Source organism: Balaenoptera acutorostrata, chromosome 3 (assembly GCF_949987535.1).
Source record: "Balaenoptera acutorostrata chromosome 3, mBalAcu1.1, whole genome shotgun sequence".
Lineage (NCBI taxonomy): Eukaryota > Metazoa > Chordata > Mammalia > Artiodactyla > Balaenopteridae > Balaenoptera > Balaenoptera acutorostrata.
Window position 1 is genome coordinate 94025865 of NC_080066.1, and position 20894 is coordinate 94046758.

Consider the following 20894-nt stretch of genomic DNA (forward strand, 5'->3'; position numbering starts at 1 on the left):
CCATTTTAAAGAAGGTTTCCCTTTATTAATTTTCACAAGCTCAATACCAATAGAGGCATGGAGTAAACTGGAATAATATTCAGAAGAACTTTCTGGTAAGAATAATTATATTCTATAACATGCGCAAGTACTAAGAGGGGTTCTGGAGACATCTACTCTAAAAAAAGTCAAGTCTTTTTCTTCTAAATATATTTCTGATCAGAATCAGATCTTTAGACCTAGACACCTAAACAAAAGCAATGTTGTTAGTCTCAACCCACATATTTCTGGTAGAAAAGACACTTTGGAAAGGTACTCATTTAACCACTAGCAGGTTAGCATTTTATTGAGACTATCAACATCTTTAGCAATGAAACGACACACTTTATTGCAAATAGGGAATAAGGCAGATTCCCCAGGAATCTCTGAGAGGCAACTCAAGAATAAAAACTCATACAATTATCTTTTATATCTGGCAGAGAAAAACATATCATACTCATATGGTTTATAAATAATTGCCAGTTTGGCCTAATCAACAAACTTTGGTAATAGTGTCTCTTGATAAGTATAGATAGGACCTCCCTTTCGGTCCAGAAAGTATCCTAGCCCCATTCTAAAAGCAGACATCAGAGCTTGGCTGCGACAGTAAGAAAGGGAGAGAGGAGAGTACAAATGAGCCTGAAAATTCATGATTCAACTTCATGCTGAGTGAGCTCCTTGATTCTGTTCATGCAATGATCAACAGCATTAATAAGTAAAGGGATCCAACTATCTTCTGGCTGTGGGGTCACATGACTTGCTCTGCGAATGGAATGGGAAAAAGAGAAGTTAAATTTATACTGTCAAGGAAAAACCTACCCTCAAAAGGGAGCACAGGGAAAATTACAGTAAGAAAAGGCAAGTTTCTCTGCAGAAATTCAGCTGCTCCACAAGTAAAGTTGAAAGAAAACACTACACTCAGCTTCTACTCCTCGAAATGGGGGTTTGGGAGTTCAGAATGGCTGTATAGGTTTATTCTCAAAAAGCTATTTGGGGATAAGTCTTCATACTCACTTTGTAATTTCAAGTGCCTTCTTTAAAACGGATACAAGTTTTGCACACTAGAAAAAAACAGAGAAGTTACTCACCCTGAGCCCTACCATAAAAAGGAAAGGAGGGAAAAAATAGGGGGTGGGGGGGGAAGGAGAGCTAAAATATTTTAATACTCAAGTAATAAAAAGTCATTTTTAAAAGTCATTAAGTATTATTATTTAATACTCAAGTAATAAAAAGATCATTGGAGAAAACAGTGAAAAACAAAAATGTTGATTAGATTAGGGTGGTGGGATCATGGATTCTTCTCTATTTAGCAAAATCTTATTAATACTGTTGCTATAACATCTTTATAAGTTTTTCTATATTTAAAATATTTTTTTAATTAAAGAAAACAGAAAAAGGAAGAATATAACCTGAATTTGTCCCAACTGCTGATAGCTCAGGATATATATAGCAGAAACAAACTGGATTTTTTTTTTTTTTGGCTGCATTGGGTCTTCCTTGCTGTGCAGGCTTTCTTTAGTTGCGGTGAGCGGGGGCTACTCTTCATTGTGGTGCGCAGGCTTCTCATTGCATTGGTTTCTCTTGTTGTGGAGCATGGGCTCTAGGTGTGAGGGCTTCAGTAGTTGTGGCATGCGGGCTTCAGTAGTTGTGGCTCATGGGCTCTAGAGCACAGGCTCAGTAGTTGTGGCTCACGGGCTTAGTTGCTCCGCGGCATGTGGGATCTTCCCGGTCCAGGGCTCGAACCCATGTCCCCGGCATTGGGGATTCTTAACCACTGCGCCACCAGAGAAGCCCCTAGATTTTTTTTTTTTTTTAATTTACTTACAGAATTTTAGGAATACCAATAACAAGATAACATGAGGATGTATGTATGTTACCAATACACTGTGCATTCCTTAAAATTTTATTTGGGGTAACTGACAAGGCATATTGCTAAAGATGTTTATTTCTTACGAAGTCAACTTTTAAAAAAGTGTATGTGGAAAAAAAAAAAGTTAATGCCCAAAAGGATCCTATTGAACTCCAAGGTGTTTGCACATTGTGTAGATACATTTGATCACTCTAATTTCCACTACCTAATTTACCAAATATTATTAGGATTGATCTATCTGATGGTAAAATATAAGCCACTGGCAGTTTTACTTCTCTTTCCAATAAAATGAGACATAAGAACTTGAAGTTTATAAAAATAAGAGAATAGAACTCTAACACAGGACCCAGGTCTTGAAAGAATACAATAAAATCAGAATTTTATAAAGAGCTTAATCCTTGTGGTTAAATCACACAATGTGTTGATATTAAAACAGAGTAAGTTTCTGAAACACCTATTTTGGCCTATATAGGAAATTAGAAACTTGTGACTTCAGGTTGAAAGAATCCTAAGGCACTGTAGTAATTAAGACTTTCTTTTCAAAGCAGGATTTTCCAAGGTCTTTGGGTTTTTCTAAATGATTACCCAAGTGGTTATGGAAGAGAGTACTACCAGAGCTCGTGGCTATTAGAATTCAAATTCAGCTTGATAAAGATCAAGCACAAACACATCGTGACATTACTGTTGTACTTGCATCCAAGTGTAACAAATAAACATATGCCCTATAGCTTAAAGGAAATACTAGTGATTACTGAAATTCTACCAGTTAGGTCTGTAGCTATTCCCTCAAAGCCGGTACTTACATTGATTCGCACAGTCAGATGGCACACAGGTGGGTATATGCTCAGAGCCAAATCATCCACACTTAAGGGGAGAAAGCAAAAATAACCATTAACAAAGAAGGAACAAAGCTCAGCTAGGTGGTCTCCAGTACACAACTAAGGATGTGACTAGTGAAAAAATGACTCCCAGAAATGCATATCGGTTCCTTAAATTGGGCAACCAATAAGTAACCAATTCAACTGGTATTTACAGAATACATACATACCATGTTTCACTAGGAAGCTGGGGGGAAAACCTCCCTTGACCAGTAGGATGGGACATGATTAATTCAGTTAAAAATGTGAGGACCTGAAACCATAAATAACTAACACAGGCAGGGTTCATCCCTGAATGCCACTAAAGTGGGCACCACTTTAACCAAGCAATCAAGTTATTACTATACCACCAATAATGGGACAAACTAACACCATGTGCCTCCCCGATATATGATATGATGCAATGAAAAGCACAGAACACTCAACTATGTGACATTCTTGACAAAAAGTGTTTAACTTGAATATAATTATGAGAAAACAATCACATAAATCCAGATTGTTGGATATTCTACAAGGCAACTGACCTGGATTCTTTAAAAAAGTCAATGTCAAAAAAATAAATTAAAAAAAAATAGTCAATGTCAAAAGAAGCTAAAAAGGACAGGGACTGTTCTAGTTGCAAGACACCAAAGAGAAGACAACCAAATGTGGTATGACACCTTGATGGAACCCTGAATTAAAAAAAAAAAGCTATAAAAGACATTGTAGAGACAACTGGGGAAATCTGAATATTAGATAACATTATCATAGTCGATGTACATTTCTTAAACGTAATACTAAGAATAAGAGTAAGAATGTTTGTTCTTAGGAGATACACGCTGAAATATTTAGGGGTGAAATGTCATTAACGTCTGCAACTTACTCCCAAATGGTTCAGGGATAAAAATGGCACATCTACTTCAATTTTTTAAAAGCTACCTCTAATTATAGAGAAATAAACCAATACAGAAAAAATTGTGAACAATAGGTGAATCTAGATGGAGGCATAGGTACTCACTGCCAATACTTTTTCAACCTTCCTGTAGGTTTGAAAATTTTCAAAATAAAAAGGTGGGGAAAAACCTTGGGTTGACGGCACAAGTTGAGATCAGAATGCTGCTGCTCAGATGTTTTGAGTGGAGATCACGCTTACCTAGGGCTGATCTCATCAGAAATGTCCACGATGTCATCCAGCTGGGCCACCTGATCCTTCTTCCCATTCTCTGCCACTGAGAGCCGGATTTTCTTCAGGCAGGCTTTGGATGCTCTCACCAGTGCAAGGCACGGGATTATGAGCTCCTGATCTTCCTCTGACCAATACGAGTCCCGATTGCTTGGACATCCCAATATATCCTCCTCATCACCGTGGTTGTCAGAGTTGTCCTCCTCAATGTCACTCAAGAGGCCATAGTAAGGGTCACATTCTTCCACAGCCTAAGACACACCATGATACATGTGAATGCCAAAAAAATAAAAAGGTGTTGTACTTTCAGCATCATGTCTGAGTTGTCCCCAAACTTTAGTCAGCTACTTCCCTAATGGCTACAGAGTTGAATCACTTCATAAACCCTCTTCTGACTCTCCTAGTGCAGCAATGGAACAGAGGGGAGTGGTACTAAATCACACACCAGCATGGGGTGGGAGATAGGAGATGGAGGACAGGAGTGAGGATGGGACCTATTTGGTCGACGCTCAGCACATCTTCTCTCTTTATAACCGATCCTCATCTACTAGACACAGAGTTGCCTTCTGATGACCATCAAAGACAGAGGTCCCCTCACCTGCTCCATTTCCTCATGTGCGTCCTTCACAAGATCCACACTCTTTGTCAGCACTGAAAGGGCTGCAGCTTTGTTATCTATGAGTGAAGAATTGGAAGTACTACAATTAGAGGAGAAACCCAACAATTCTCTTAAGTCTGAAAAAAGCAACAATGTTCCCATTTGAAGGGAGTGCCAAGGACAGTCAACAAGGGCAGGAGTTTAATGTAAAATTCTTCTCACATACATCCTCTGGGTACCCAGATGGGGACTGAAAAGCTTTTTGTCATTCACCACAGGAAGAAATAAAATGGTCATGTGATGTTTCTCATCATGGTCCTCTTGGATGACCACAGCTTTTGGCCCAGCAGGCTCTACCTCATAACTGCTTCAGTGTCCTCAAAATACTGCCCCTGGGGCAGGACCAGAAGAGAAAACCACATCTTTCAACAAGAGACAGAGCCACAGCCAGAGAGTGTTTGAATTTAGAAGTTATGAGAACTAAAAAGACTGGCAAAAAGTATTAATACCTATCTTTTCATGTTGGTGATAAACCAGATCTACTTCACTAAGCTCTTTATATAAGTAAAAATACATATATACTACAAAACTGGCAGCTAGATACGAGAGGTCTGTCTGCTTTGGCCAGCAGAGTCAATGTCCACTTCGCACTCTCACCCACCTCTCGGGATCCGAGGCACCTGCTGGCACGCCTCCCAGACACTGTTGTAGGAAATAAGGTTCTCCGGGCTACGGAAAGGAATCAATAAGGATGTATCAATAACCTAGGTTCCTGTTTCCTAAAAGGTCCTTCCTGCTGGTCATTATTCTCAGTTATCAGTAACTTTGCTGTTAAAATGAGTTTTTTCCCCCTCCCAGAAGCAAGGAACCCCATTAACCGATAACCCCAACTGTGGCATCACTACCTCTGAGTTGGAGTGATGTAAAGCACTTCCACAAGCTGAGCCATGCCATCCACGATGTCCAGAGTGGCGCTCCGTACCAGCTTTCGCAGGGTGATTCCTGTAGCCAAACCCAAAGACTAAGCAGCCTGGTCGTCTTTCCAGAAATCACCATCTGCTTTCCTGAGAGTCTAAGCCCTACAGAATTTGAGGTAATGTGCATCCACATGCTTTAACTGGAGTGCCAACACAAAACTCAGGTCTTATTTATATCCCCGTGTCATTTTCTTGCTCCTCCCACCATTCCTTAGTGGTATTTTCCAAAAGAGATCTGGAACAAAATCTTTCCATGACAGCATGTATTCATTCATTAAAAACAGTGGCTTCTTGGGACTTCCCTGGTGGCGCAGTGGTTAAGAATCCGCCTGCCAGTGCAGGGGACACAGGTTCGAGCCCTGGTCCGGGAAGATCCCACATGCCGCGGAGCAACTAAGCCTGTGTGCCACAACTACTGAGCCTACACTCTAGAACCCACGAGCCACAGCTACTGAAGCCCGCACGCCTAGAGCCTGTGCTTCACAACAAGAGAAGCCACCGCAATGAGAAGCCCGCACACTGCAACGAAGAGTGGGCCCTGCTCACTGCAGGTAGAGAAAGCCCATGCTCAGCAACGAAGACCCAGTGCAGCCAAAAATAAATAAATAAAATAAATTTATTAAAAAAAAAAAAAAAGAGTCAGGCAAGGCAGGGGAGATGGGAACACAGCATCTGAACCTTGGCACAAAGACTTACTTATGGAGGTCACATATATTACATAACTACCTTTGACTGCACTTTATGGGAGAAAGTTACATTACATGCTCAAAATGAGGAAAAGGTAAAAGTTTCAGGACAGAAGCTGTCATAGTAGCAAAGACCTATCCCATAAACTGAATGCTTATGTGTATGGAGTGGCTTACCCTGATCCTTGGGAAGCGAATAGTATACTGCAATAATTGCCCTGATGGCAGCATGGACTTGTTCAGAGAACTTCTGGGTTTCCTATGAGGTGATAAGCCAATTTCAGAAGGCAAAAAGGAAATGGATTAGATCAATGTGCTCAACCCATCTACTGTGGAAGACAGCAGACATCTGTACAGCATCATCAAACATTTTCTTAAGTCCTATTATGAGTTAGGCCCTGTGCTATTCTCATAACATACCAGAGAGGAGTTAGCTGGATACCAGATACTGAGCAGACAACTGGTTAAGACATGAAGAAACAGCAGGAAAAACTTAGTCCTGATACTCTATATCCCAAGATATTTGTGACCTGTTTTGAGGTATTCACCATATCTTAGACCAGGAGTTGGCAAACTAGGGCCCAAGGGCCCAATCAGGCCCAATGCCAGGTTTTGTAAATAAAGTGTTACTGGGACACAGTCACACTTTTTTTTTTTTTTTTTTTTTGTGGCTATGTTGGGTCTTCGTTGCTGCACGCGCGTTTTCTCGGGCTTCTCATTGCAGTGGCTTCTCTTGTTGCGGAGCACGGGCTCTAGGTGCGCAGGCTTCAGTAGTTGTGGCACACGGGCTTCAGTAGTTGTGCCTCGCTGGCTCTAGAGCGCAGGCTCAGTAGTTGTGGCACATGGGCTTAGTTGCTCCATGGCATGTGGGATCTTCCCGGACCCGGGCTCGAACCTGTGTTCCCTGCATTGGCAGGCGGATTCTTAACGACTGAGCCACCAGGGAAGTCCCAACAGCCACACTCTTGCGTTTACATATTGTCTACAGTTGTATTCACACTACAGGGGCAGAGTTGAGTAGTTGGTCTGCAAAGCCTAAAATGTTTACTATCTGGCCCTTTACAGAAAAAGTTTGCCAACTCTATCTTAGACCATTAACCAGTTGTCTGTCTCTCTGCCTCTGTGTCTGTCTCTGTCTCTAACAGAATCTCAATATATCTAAAGGTAATTAGCATGGACTCTACAATGCTCAATGTTGACTATTTTCCTTCGAAGCAGTCACTGGTTTTCTCTTACCTTCTCTGTCCTCACTTCTCTGCTAAATTCTAAGCCAGCCAATTTGACATTGTTTCAACATTCAAACATATAATACCATAAAAAGTACCAGGCAATAAGAATTGGAATTAAAATAAAACAAAACAAAAAAACCCCCAAACATTCTTTAATAGAACTAATGTGCTGAGATCCTAAGAAAGCAATTGTGATTCAAATATATATAATTCAAATAAAACCATATTCTAACTTTTCATCAATGAGTAAAAAACCACTGTCCTGAGCATGTACAGAAAAATAGTTCTATTCTTGCTCCTCATGGTATCTTACTAGCTGTGAATTTTAGCCACAAGTCCTAAGTGTATTTGGAAGAAAGGAGTCAGCACATAAGAAAAATAAGGTAACATTACTACTCTCTTTGAAATAAAGATTGACTTTCTTCAACAAACTTTTAAAGTACTTTCATACAATTCTGTCGTTTCCTCATCTCCAATCTCTGAGGTATGTAAGTGGAAAGAGTTTATTACTGTAGGTGCAGCAAGAGAAGATTTTTTCATTTCAAAACATCTAGATATATAATTGAGAAAGAGAATGAGAGTATTGACTACGAAAATAAAATAAGGCAATGAATACGCCATTTTAAAACAAACTTACTCCCAAATTAAGTATACCTAGCTCTAGAAAAACTGAGCATAGAGCATACCTGGCCACAGCCAACAATATTTACTTTCAAGTATTTTATAATAAAGTTTTATAATAAAGCACAAATTCTTTGTTCTAGCAATTCCATTTCTGGGAATTTTTACCGATATATAGATATACACAAAGACTGTATTAGGCAATCTACCACAGCACTGTTTATAATAGTTACAAACTGGAAACAACTTAAATGTCCTCACAGTACTGGTTAAATAAATTATGGTTATATCCACTCTGTTGAATACCATGCTGCCATTACAAAGAACTGAGCAACTTTATATGTGCTCCCAAAAGTCAATTTGCAAGCTATGTTGTTAGTTTTTTTAAAAAAGGTCCAGAAAAGTGTTTATGGTATCCTATCATTTGTGTAAAAAGAAGCAGGTATATATACATAAGTGTGTATATGCATAGCATATATATGGAATAATACAAAAGGAACAAGGGACAGGAGATATAAACTTTTTAGCACATTTAACTTTGATATCTTTTGAATTTTATACTGTCTACATTATTACTAATATAAAAGATAATTCAATATAGAAGAGTATTATGTAGTATAACAAAAAAGGTGTAGCTTAGACATTAGATAGAACCTAATTTAAATCATAGCTCCACTACTTACCCACCTTAACCTGAGCGTCTGAGCCTGCTTACTCATCTGTCAGATGGGGATCATGTATGTGAAAACACCTAGCAAATAGCAAGTGCTTTTTTAAAAAAATTACCAGAAGGGAAATAACCAGGATGAACTTCAGAATGAACCAATATTTAGAAGAGCTGCCCACCCCATGACAGCTACTGCATTTGGCAATTTGATCTTCAGAACAATCCTGTAACGTGAGAACCACCATCTTACTTGACAGATGAGGAAATTAAATCCCCAGCTTTGAGTGTAAAACGTGGAAAGAAAATGAGAGGATTCCTAAGGAATAACGAGGCATCACAAGAACTGTAGGAAAGTGAAGCCCACCTGTGGTGATGGCAGTGGAAGTCGAGAGAAGACTTCGGTCAGAGTCGTGGCTGCCCTTGACACTGCCATAGCTGCCTCACCTGGGGGGTGACAGAGGAGGTGGCGGGAGCCAATATGTTAGTGCCAAAAGGATAAGGCTCCAGCGGCTGCATGGACTTTGAAGATAATGCGTTCCCTCTCCACCCTTGCCGGCTGAGACGTCGCAAAAAAGCAACCCAAAATCAGTGTTTTCTATCTCAGTCTCAGAGGTGCCGAGGATGGGTAAGGCGAGGTATCCCCACAGACAGGATGGGGCGGGGGAAAGCAGGAAGGAAAGGGGTAGGGACGCTGCAAGAGATGAGAGATGGCAGCCTGCAACAGGAGAGGCACTCACGGAGTCTCCTCCAAAAGGTTTCCCGATCAAACTCCTTGGTGGTCTCCCGGGCTTCGCCGACTAGTGGGCGCGGCGTGCGGGCCGGGCGGCCGCAAAAGAAAGAGCACAGGTAAGCGGAGCCACCTCCAGACCCCACCTCCTCCGCCCGGACCCCGCGGCCGCCACGGCCTCGCCCCTTCCCACCCAAGCCCGCCCCGGCCGTCGCCCGTCCCCAATACGTCAGCTCACCCCGCACTCCAGGAAGGAGGAACCGCAGCTCCCCTGCCAGGTGCCGGAGCTGCTCCAAAGGCGGAGGCAGGGTGGAGTTTGCGGCTGCAGGTGCAGCTGCGCTCGCCATCTCGGCAGGACGCAGGGAGTCCGCTGACTAAGCCGCTGCGGGAGCCGCACTGCCGTGACCGCCCCACTTCCGGGCCGCGGGTTCGCTTCCGGCAACAACCCGCCCCGCTCCGCCCCTGCCCAGAGGTCCAGCCGCGCCTCCTTCCGCCCTCCGAACCGCGGCTACACCTCCTCCCGCCCCGCCCCGCCCCGCCCCGGCGACACAGGCCAGTCCCAGACCGAGTTATTTCTTATTGATCATTCATTTATTGATATTTGATTACTCGAAAACACCCCCGACTGAGGAAGCAGACAGCCCATAACCCTGCTGGAAAAGAGGACTGGGAACTAATCAAGGGTAGTCAGGGCCAGGCCCAAGTGTGCACTGGTTCCCTGCCCCTAATGTGGCGCCCTTATAGGCTGCTGAGTTCCAGACACTGTGCTAGGTACTTTACATGAGGTAACGTAAAAAACACACCGGGTGGGCCACAGATACTCCCATATCCACCAGCCCCTGGCCTGTGGATCTCTTAGATTAGGGCTTTCTCTTCACAAAAGTAAATCAACCCTTTGCCTTCTTGGGGAAGGAAGGAATCATGGCATTATTTAGAGAATTTTCTGCAGTCCATTCTGCAGGAATCAGTAGTGGGTAATCCCCTCAACTCCCAGGCGTCCAAGGAACGTCCAAGGCTTGCCCGCCAACATTGAGTTTCCGCCTGCTGCTGGGACAGAGGCCTGGGCTACACAGGTGGATGATGAGACATGGCCTTCAGGAGCTCAGGTGGCTTTTTAACTGCACTATGAAGGTTCCAAGCTCGGCAGGGTTCAGTGTCCACACACAACGAATGAGAACAGGCGTCACCAGTGTCAACCAGGTCCGCAAAGGGGAGAATAATAAAGCTAGAGTACCATATGTCATATGAAGAAAGTAGCAGGAATAAATCTGCCAGATGTACAGCAGTAACATAAGTAGGTGAACAGGTATAATTTTCAAGTATTTTCCTTGATGAAGATGAGACCTGAAGCTGTGACCAAAGCACCGCTGTAGCAAGCTCCAACACAGGTAAACCATCAAGGGGATGTTAAAAAACACCAGCTGGAAAGAGCAGAACAGGACCATTAGCTTATTAGCAAGCCCTGGAAGGGTCAGGTCTCACTAACATATTATTGGTGGCTCTTAAAAATATGTTGCTTTCCCTCTTGGGGGTTAACTGATTCTTTATGCTTCAATCACACTTGCTTATAACACTCACAATAGTTGACTTGTAGTTAGTTGTTTATTTTCCTGTATCCTTTTGTTCATCTTAAAGGCAAGTGTCATTTCATTTATGTTGAAGCCCTCAAATAATGTTTAAGGTAGAAACAAACTGAATATGTGGGTGTAGAGACACATACACATATATACAGTACTCTGTTTTTTGTTTTTTATTTTTGGCAGAGTGAGGGGGGACTTGGGTATCAGTATTTTTTCTTCTCTCTGCATTTTTATTTGAAGTGGCATAATGAATACTGGAATATAAATTAGAAGATTTAAGTTATAATCCAAGTTTAACTACTATATGAGTCACTCATTCACCAAATAATTATTGAACACCCATTATGTGGCAGGTACTGTGCAAGGCTCTAGGCAAGGGACACACACACAGGTGACCAAGTTGGAAAAGATGCATCATAGATCTTACATTCTAGTAGAGAGAAGAGAAACCAAAAAGAAAAAAAAAAAGGAGGGGGAAGATAATTACAGATTGTGATGAATTCAATGAAGAAAATAACTGGGTCACAGGAGGGTAACTGGGAGATGGGCCCTCTGAGGCCTGAAGGACAGAAATGAGTCAGTGGAAGGAAGTGCATTCCAGGCAGAAGAAACAAATGAAAAGCCCAGAGGTGGGAGAGGTTAGCTGGAACATGATAAGCCAGGTGGAAACAGGGGCAGTCAGCAGGACCCAGATCACGTCACTGATTTGCTTAAAGGGTTTTAAGCTGAGAAGTGAGTGAGCTGATTAAGATTTTAAAAGGACCACAGTGCATGCTCTGTGGCAAACTGACAATAGGGAGGCAAGAGCAGCAGTGGGAAACCAGTTAGGGGGTTACTGTAGTAGCCCAGGCAAGAAATAATTATGATTTAGACAAAGGTGGTGGTAATAGTAATAGTGGTGGATTCAGCACATGTATTGGAGGTAGATCAAATACGGTACTACTTGCTGATGAACTAGATATAAACTATGAGGGAAGGAGAAAATTTGAAGATACACCCTGGAGAAGATACATCCTGGATAATTTATTGAAATTGGAAAGAACTGGGGGAGGAACCGGTTCAGGGATAGAAATTAAAGGTCCTGTTAGAGGTATATTAAGTTGAGATTCCTGTTAGATATCTAAGGAAGATGCAAAATGGCAGTTGGATATATAGGCACCTGAGGTGCAGAGAAGAGGTCTAGGTCAGAGATATAATAGATTTAGGGGCCATGGGCCTAGATGATACATAAAATCCATTCTTAGTGTACTATTTATTAAAATATGACTATAAGCCCACCTTTTGGTAAGCATCAGGTTTTACTTGGAATAAGAGTGCTCCTGAGAGACAGCCTCCATCTACATAATAGAAAACTGAACTAGACCCGGATCTAGTCACATATAAAATGCTGCTAAACAGAGGATATTCTGGCCTGTGGTCAGTGTTCACTAGGCAAAGATCTTCCCTACTTGTCTGCCTCTAATCCTGCTGATCATGTTTCACTGCCCTCTTATGAGACTGTGAACTCATTTCAAACAACGTTTTTGGATCTCTTATACAACTCCAGATCATCACCTCAGATTTTGATCCATTAGCCCCATCAGATGAGTACAAGAGATAAATTGTTAGGTAAATAGTTTTCAAACCCATTTATAGAAATTTGCTATAGATCTGCGTTTTTTATTTGTGTTTGTTCTAAAGGAATCTCAATCCAAATGTAAACCTAACATATCAGTGTTTCATAAACAAGTGTACTGCTAGGACATCACTAGAAAGCTTCCACTGGGTAGCTGACCCACTTTTCTTGTGTGTCTATTTTTCTTTTCCTCCCTCTGAAACAATTTCCTTCTTCATTATCATAACCAATTTTGCTTTACCCAGAAGTCTCATTTATTCTACCATAAGTCTCTTCTTTCACTGTTTATCGATGAAAAAGCACAGTGAAACAAACAACAAAAACAAAAAGCTCTTTCACCTCTTATAAAACTTCCTGCCAAAACTGTATTTTAGATGTTTACATACAAGAGTGGTGGACGAAAGAGCTTAGGAAGCACTCTAAAAGCAAACAAAACACCAGATACTAAAGACTGCCCTGCCAGTAAATTAGAAAACATGATCTATTGTGTTAAATTTGGGATTTGGGATTTAATTCATAACTATTATGCAATTAGTCCAACAAGGCCAAGATGTTCTTAAATTGCGTTTCTGACTTCTTACCTGGAGAATTCCAACTATAAACGTTACACTGCCTTGTAGGAAACGTCCATCAACAAAGATCCCAAAGGAAAAGCAGCAACCCAATTTGCCTTTAGTGATTTCACCAACAAACCATGGTCCTGAAAGAGGCAATGAACAAGAAAGGAAGTTAAATAACTATGACTGATTACATACATCATGAGATGCATTTATAGAAATAATGAAGAAATATGAGACTAGTCATCTATAAGCATTTATTTGTATAGCTTTTCTTCTTTGCTAATCTCTGTGTTACACTCAATATCCTAGCTAACCAATTATTTGCTCCTTTGCTCCGTATTTCTCTAGATTATAAAATTGCCTGAGTATGCACTATACCTGGAATAGATTCCAGAAACAGATTGGAGTACATTCACAAATTTTAGAAGATTCTATTACAGTAGTAACCTCAATATAATGCATTAACATTTCCTGTAAGAAGCAAAAAGGTACTCCATAGATACCACAGTTAATTTTCCAGATAACTGAGATTTACTCGTTTACGCAATAAGACTTCAACCACTTTAATCATTCTAAAACACACTACTTTCTTATAAATATTAATGAATGTATTTTAACCTTTTCTGGCTGACCCACAGTCATTACTTTGTACATCAACTACATACTCAGGGTTAACATGTACAAAGTTTAACTCACTTCTTTAATTTTTCATCTGCAATGCCAGAATGACTTTTCTCTACCCCGTATTATTATTTACTGCCCCTTCTCAATGTTCAGGCTTCTAGAACTACTATATTGTCAAGAGTGATTAAGGGACAGTTGGATTTCCCTTCTCAAAATGTAATACCATCATTTGCTGGTTAAGGGTAGAGTTCAACTGGGACTTCCCTGGTGGTCCAGTGGTTAAGACTCTGCGCTCCCAATGCAGGGGGCCTGGGTTCAATCCCTGGTCAGGGAACTAGATCCTGCATGCTGCAACTAAGAGCCTGCATGCCACAACTAAAAGATCCTGCATGCCACAACAAAGATCCCACGTGCTGCAACTAAGACCCGGCACAGCCAAATAAATAAATGAATAAATATTAAAAAAAAAAAAAAAGAGTAGAGTTCAACTTTAAAAAGTCATAGGTAATTTTCTCAGATATATATTCTCCATTAGATACATATTAGTTTTAAAAAGTGTTTCCCCTTTAAGTTTCAACCTTTAAAAATGAAACAACTTCTCCCCTTCTAATGTTTTCCTTTACAGCCAGGAACCAAATCACCTGCTTTGCCTCCTAGTGGAAGACAAGTGTCTAAAACAGCTTCAACCTATCTTCTAACAAGGAAACCAACCTCAAAAGGGGAATCTGGCATAGCTTGTTATACAGAATTGTAAAGGGTCATATTATTTCTTTAAATACTTTCTGTTCTCTGGTGGGAGTTACTAATGAGGAAAGAAAAGTCCAAAGATGGACTACAAGTAGAAAACATAGACTAAGCAACAAATAGTCTAATCTACTCCTAAATGACGCTTAGTAAGGAACATTAGTAAAAAGCTTTAAAAAGAGACTCACAGTGCTTTCTGCTTCCATAAGTGACTAAGTGATTTTGTCAGTATTGGGTATAGTAATTAATATAAGAGAAGAGCTCAAATGCCTGAACTCACTGCTCATCTCAGTTTCTCTCTTTCTTGAGCTGAGTTTTTAGGAGTCACATGGTAGTAAATAGTCACTCAACTACATACTAGGCATTGTGCTTAATGCTGGGCATAGAGGGGAACAAGATAGACAAGACATCAATGGATATTCTAATGAGAGGAGAGATGATATATACAGAAGATAATCATAAATTCTGATAAAGTAATGAAGGAAATAAAAAGTATGGTGAAATAGAGGATAAAGCTTTAAGGTGGTCAAAGAAGGCTGCTCTGAGGAGATGGCATTTAAGCTGAACTTCTATCTTCTATTAGGTTTCTACACAAATACTAATTGTCATGGTCCTCTCAGCACCCTTAAGTTAACTTGGTGTTGACTAAATGTCCTTTAAGTTAGGAAAGAATTTTATTTCCCAAGATCACGTTGCAGGAAATGACTTATGAAGGAGCGGTGTGCCGGTCATTATGCTCTCAAGAACCTAAATGACTACTGTTAAAATTCTCAGTATATTCTTTGGCAAAATTCTCCACAATCTCAGGTTTCCTAATTGACTTACCCAGCACTGTATAGAGTGTCAGCAACAACACAGAATAGTAGAAGATGCTTATTTTGCTCAAGACATGAAGGGAAAACGAGGTCAAATTTACAAATCCTGGAGGTCCTGAACAGAATAAATTTGAAAAATCCAGTGAACACATGCAAAGTTCAAGTTTTTTATAATATTGTATAGAAGACTTCCATGGGCATCTACTACATTGTCAGCAAATCATTTGTTATATGGATGACACCACTTTAAATTCAGAAGTTGGCAGGAATTCTGATAAACCAACTCACTTAGAATTACAGAGGGTAGGAAGTCAAAGCAATGGTGTAGTTGTGACACACACACACACACACAAACACACATATATTCTGTGCTCAAAGGATGATCAAATCCCTGTTTTCCATGAGATTTAGTATCCAAATGTACAAACTTCCAAAAGTTGCATCAAAATATATCAAAGGCCACCCCAATGTTCATTGCAGCACCATTCACAATAGCCAAGACATAGAAGCAACCTAAACGTCCATTGACAGAGGAATGGATAAAGAAGATGTGGTACATATATACAATGGAATATTACTCAGCCATAAAAAAAGAATGAAATAATACCGTTTGCAGCAACATGGATGGACCTAGAGATTATCATACTAAGTGAAGTAATTCAGACAGAAAAAGACAAATATCATATGATATCACTCATATGTGCAATTTAATTTTTAAAAAATGATACAAATGAACTTATTTACAAAACAGAAACAGACTTACAGATATTGAAAACAAATTTATGGTTACCAAAGGGGAAATGTGGGGGTGAGGGATAAATCAGGAGCTTGGGATTAACATACACACACTACTATATGTAAGATAGATAACCAACAAGGACCTACTGTATAGCACAGGGAATTCTACTCAATATTCTGTAATAACCTATATGAGAAAAGAATCTGAGAAAGAATGAATATACATATATGTATAACTGAATTACTTTGCTGTACACCTGAAACTCACACAACATTGTAAATCAACTATACTCCAATAAAATTTTCTAAAAACTATATATATATAGTACTATATATACTATATATATATCAAAGGCATATCAAACAAATATCAAAATTTAATCTTAACTATGAGTATCTGTCCAAATATTCCGTTCCCATATGTGATACAGCTCTTAACTCACAGCTATCCTCTTACTCCAACTGAAAGGGATCCGCAAAGCTCTCCAAATTAGCATCTCTTAAAGGGAATTCCCTGGTGGTCCAGTGGTTAGGACTCTGCACTCTCACTGACGAGGGCCCAGGTTCACTCCCTGGTCAGAAAACTAAGATCCCACAAGCTGTGTGGTGTGGCAAACACACACACGCAATACAGTGCCAGAAAGCCCAAGCATAAGGGCTTCATTCTGCAGCCACAGACTAAAGCATCACCGTTCCTCAACCCCAGCCAGCCATTTCACTCATCTGCAGCCGATCATACACTGGTTAGCAGAAGACTATGATGGCAAGCTCAGTACACAATGAGCAATGCTAGAGGTGAACTATTTAAAGGTTTAAAGGACTGGCTCCAGTGAAAGACAGTCTGATGTAAGTTAAATAGCACGTCTTCCCTAATAGGCCAGCATATTCATTTTATACTCATAACACTGTTCAGCCTGACAGTTAATTTCAGACAAAGCCTGATAACGCATGACCTTTCTCACTTTGTGTGTTTCATACTTGCTACTCATTCATCTCTCAGCTTCTCTCTTGTTCTAGTCTGGTACTTCTCAAAGTATTAATCTACATATCCACCTATAGTAATTATTATTTATTATAAATACATCATTCTTTAGCCTTAGAGGCAGCTATGCTTTAAACTTTAAGCAATGATTCTCTACTTTGGCTACACATTAGAGTAACCTCAGGGAACTTTTAGTGAATACTCATGCCCAGGTCTCACCCTCCAGAGATTCTGATTTAATTGGCCTGGGGAAGAGGGGAGCTGGGACAGCAACCCAGGTGATTCTAGGCAGCAGGACTGAAAATACTGCTTTAGACAGAGCCGTGCTTCTCAGCCTTGACTGCACACTGGAATCATCTGGGGCGCTTTAAAAAATACTGATGCTTAGGTCCTGCCCCCAGAGATTCTGTGTAAACACTGAGGGTGCTGTGTAGACACGGAGATGTTAAAAAGTTCCCCAGGAGATTCTAAGGTGTAGTCAAAGTTGAGAAGTGTTGTTTAAAGAAAAAAACTAACCTGGGGTCAGTCTCTTATTAGCTATGAGACATTGGACAACCTACATAACCTCTGCAGTCCTTAGTCTTCTAATCTTTAAAATGGGGACAATAATACCTACCTCACAGGATTGTTGTAAGGATTAAGTGAGATAATGTAGGTAAAAATATGTTGTAAATTTTAAACAACTATACAAAAATACTGGTATTCCCACATGAGGCTGGGGCCTCCCTCAAATATTTATTTATTTACACCGTGGGCAAGAAAATATATGTGTGCAATAATGCTTCTTGAACGTTTTCATAGAATTTAAAAATATATATATAAGCAGAAAAACATTCAGTAGGATATGTATACTACCTATTCAGTTAATCATTTTACTGTTTAACCTTTACTACAGTACTCACCTCCCCCACAATCAGTTCCTGATCCCAGGGACTTCATGCAAGCCAAGAAGGGATAATGAACATTTAATTCAACAAGTATTTATTGTCTGTAATGCACAAACTGGGTGCCGTGGAAAAGAGAAAAGAAGTAGAAAACAAGAGCTCCTATACTGAGGAACTTACAGTCTGATTGAAGAGAAAATGTATATACATTTGAAGTGGTAATGTAAAACAAGATCATTGGCTAGTTAAATACAGAATTAATCCTCAGGAAGGACTGCTGGGATTCAGAGAAGCAAGCGCTCATTATGACCTAGAATGGCTGGAGAAAATGGTATGGAAAAGAGGGTTTCAGGTGAGCATGGTAGTTTGAATGATGCACCTCACAGAGCTCAGGCAAAGATAATTTGCATTGATATTTTTCACTTGGTAATAGTGAGGACATTATGGGATACACTAAAGTAAAGTCTTCTAAGATTAAGGAACCATGGTGACTAACCTTTATGCTCTGGATATGTTCGATACCGAAAAGTAATGAGAATGATGAGCTGGATCAGCACAATCATGACAAAAAGGACCCGGGCCTGCAGAGAAATAGATATTCACGTGACAAAGATACATGGATACAGCTTCAGTTTTTTTAAATGGCCTAATTAACAAAAATGGAAATGACATCATTAGCAGAAATGACTATATGAGAAAAATATACAGTCAAAGAGAATTGAACATCTGATCCACCAAAAAAGATAATTGTAAGTTGCCTCAGCATTATTCTTTCAAGATTTGGATATGATACCTGGACCAATGTTGAAACTAAGTAATTTCATACAGTTATATAAAGTGATCAAATTAAAATAGTCTACTTTCACTGTACTAGGATAAGTATAATTTGTACTGTTTTATTTAAAGTTGTATAGGAGTGAAAAAAAAAAACCAACAGTACACAGTACACTGCAGGCTGAGTGAACAGAGACTGCATTTCCTTATGCTTTCTCCATCAAGAAGTCACTCACTTGGAGATTAATTCACAGTAAAGAGACATTTTATTTAGGTTCTTGTTTCCCAAAATATGGGTCCCAGATCATCATTGGAATCACCTTCAGCCTGTTAGGAATGCAGAATCTCAGGCCCCATCTCAGCCCTACTAATCAGAATCTGCCTCTTATTATCATTCCCAGGTGATTCATAAGTACACCAAAGTTTCCAAAGCCTGATCTAGGTGACCATTAAAAATTCCCAAAAGAGGGCTTCCCTGGTGGCGCAGTGGTTGAGAATCTGCCTGCTAATGCAGGGGACACGGGTTCGAGCCCTGGTCTGGGAAGATCCCACATGCCACGGAGCAGCTGGGCCCGTGAGCCACAATTGCTGAGCCTGCGCGTCTGGAGCCTGTGCCCCGCGACGGGAGGGGCCGCGATAGAGAAAGGCCCGCGCACCGCGATGAAGAGCGGTCCCCGCACCGCGATGAAGAGTGGCCCCCGCTTGCCGCAACTGGAGAAAGCCCTCGCACGAACCGAAGACCCAACACAGCCAAAAATAAATAAATAAATAAATAAAATCAAGTAAAACTTTAAAAAAAAAAAAAGACAGGCTCTAATTTAAAAAAAAAAAAAAAAAAAAAAATTCCCAAAAGAAAAATAAATGACACAAAAAGATTTGTAAAAATGAGATGCAAATGCCCATTAGTCATATTTTTTAAAAGTTCAATCACACAAGTAATAAAAGTAAATTAAAATAATAAGGAATTCACATTTTAAGTATGTGAGGACATATATTAAGGGATCTCTGGGAGATGAAATTAAAGGGGGTTTAAATTTTCTTCTGAACATTGTAGTGTATTTTATGTCAATACCCAGGATAGGGAGATCTGAGGAAAATAAAGTGTAAATTGCCAGAGCTTCTCTGAAAGACAGTTTGACAGTGTATATTAAAAAAAAACCCCATTTATTCATTCAATAAATATTTATTTGAGGGCCTATTTGTGTTAGGCATATCAAAAAGACAAAGATCTCTGCCCTCATGGGGCTTATATTTTAATGAGGGGGGACAGACCAAAAACAATGAATATAATAAATAATTTAAAATTTTGTGGAATTATATAATAAATAAATGAAGTATATAGAATAATGCATCCACTCTTTGATCCAACAATTCATTTCCAGAAATTTCCAAAAAAACTATTATGTACAACTCACAGACTTAGAAAACAAACCAGGGGGGAAGGGTGGGGGGAAGGGATAGTTAGGGAGTTTGCGATTGACATGTACACACTGCTATATTTAAAATGGATAACCAGGGACTTCCCTGGTGGCGCAGTGGTTAAGACTCCACGCTCCCAATGCAGGGGGCCAGGGTTCAATCCCTGGTCAGGGAACTAGATCCCACATGCAATGCTGCAACTAAGAGTTTGCATGCCACAACTAAGGAGCCGACGAGCCACAACTAAGGGGGCCACCTGCTGCAACTAAGACCCAGCGCAACCAAATAAATAAATAAATAAATAAATAAATATTAAAAGAAATAAAATAAAATGGATAACCAACAAGGACCTCTACTATATAGCACAGGGAACTCTGCTCAATATTATGTAACAACCTAAACGGGAAAAGAATTTGAAAAAGGATAGATACATGCATATGTATAACTGAATCACTCTGCTCCACACCTGAAACTATCACAACATTTTTAGTCAACTATACTCCAATATAAAATAAAAAGTTTAAGAAAAAAAACTAGTATGTGCAAAAACTTAGTTATAAGCAGTATTTTTATAGTAGAGGGAAAAATTGGAAACAAATATCCAACAATAGGGAAATGGTAAAATAAATTAAGATGTATCTATGACTATATAATGCAGCCAATAAGCATCATTTATAAAATAAATGTGATGTAAGAAAACAGTCAAAACAAATTCCTCAGTAGAAA

General features: G+C 39.9%; 2 protein-coding genes across 5 annotated transcripts in view; both read right to left on the minus strand.

The window, feature by feature from the left end:
- Nucleotides 1-294: 294 nt before the first annotated feature.
- On the minus strand, nucleotides 295-9869 carry CCNDBP1 (cyclin D1 binding protein 1). The gene is made up of 11 exons (XM_007173585.3): nucleotides 9672-9869; nucleotides 9444-9503; nucleotides 9071-9150; nucleotides 6367-6448; nucleotides 5432-5528; nucleotides 5188-5255; nucleotides 4527-4603; nucleotides 3899-4179; nucleotides 2692-2752; nucleotides 1033-1079; nucleotides 295-780 (listed from the first exon to the last, which is right to left on the minus strand). The coding sequence occupies exons 1-11, from the start codon at nucleotides 9778-9780 to the stop codon at nucleotides 666-668; spliced, it is 1077 nt and encodes a 358-aa protein (XP_007173647.1). The 5' UTR covers nucleotides 9781-9869; the 3' UTR covers nucleotides 295-665.
- Nucleotides 9870-10002: 133 nt separating this feature from the next.
- TMEM62 (transmembrane protein 62) overlaps nucleotides 10003-20894 on the minus strand; it is a 35165-nt gene continuing 24273 nt past the window's right edge. For all 4 annotated transcript variants that reach the window (XM_007173586.3, XM_007173587.3, XM_057541910.1 and 1 more), the window contains 4 exons: nucleotides 18472-18556; nucleotides 15382-15486; nucleotides 13210-13328; nucleotides 10003-10854 (listed from right to left, as the gene is read on the minus strand). In XM_007173586.3, the coding sequence (XP_007173648.1) occupies nucleotides 10528-10854; nucleotides 13210-13328; nucleotides 15382-15486; nucleotides 18472-18556 (636 nt within the window). In that variant the 3' untranslated portion in view covers nucleotides 10003-10527. The remainder of the gene's footprint in view (nucleotides 10855-13209; nucleotides 13329-15381; nucleotides 15487-18471; nucleotides 18557-20894) is intronic.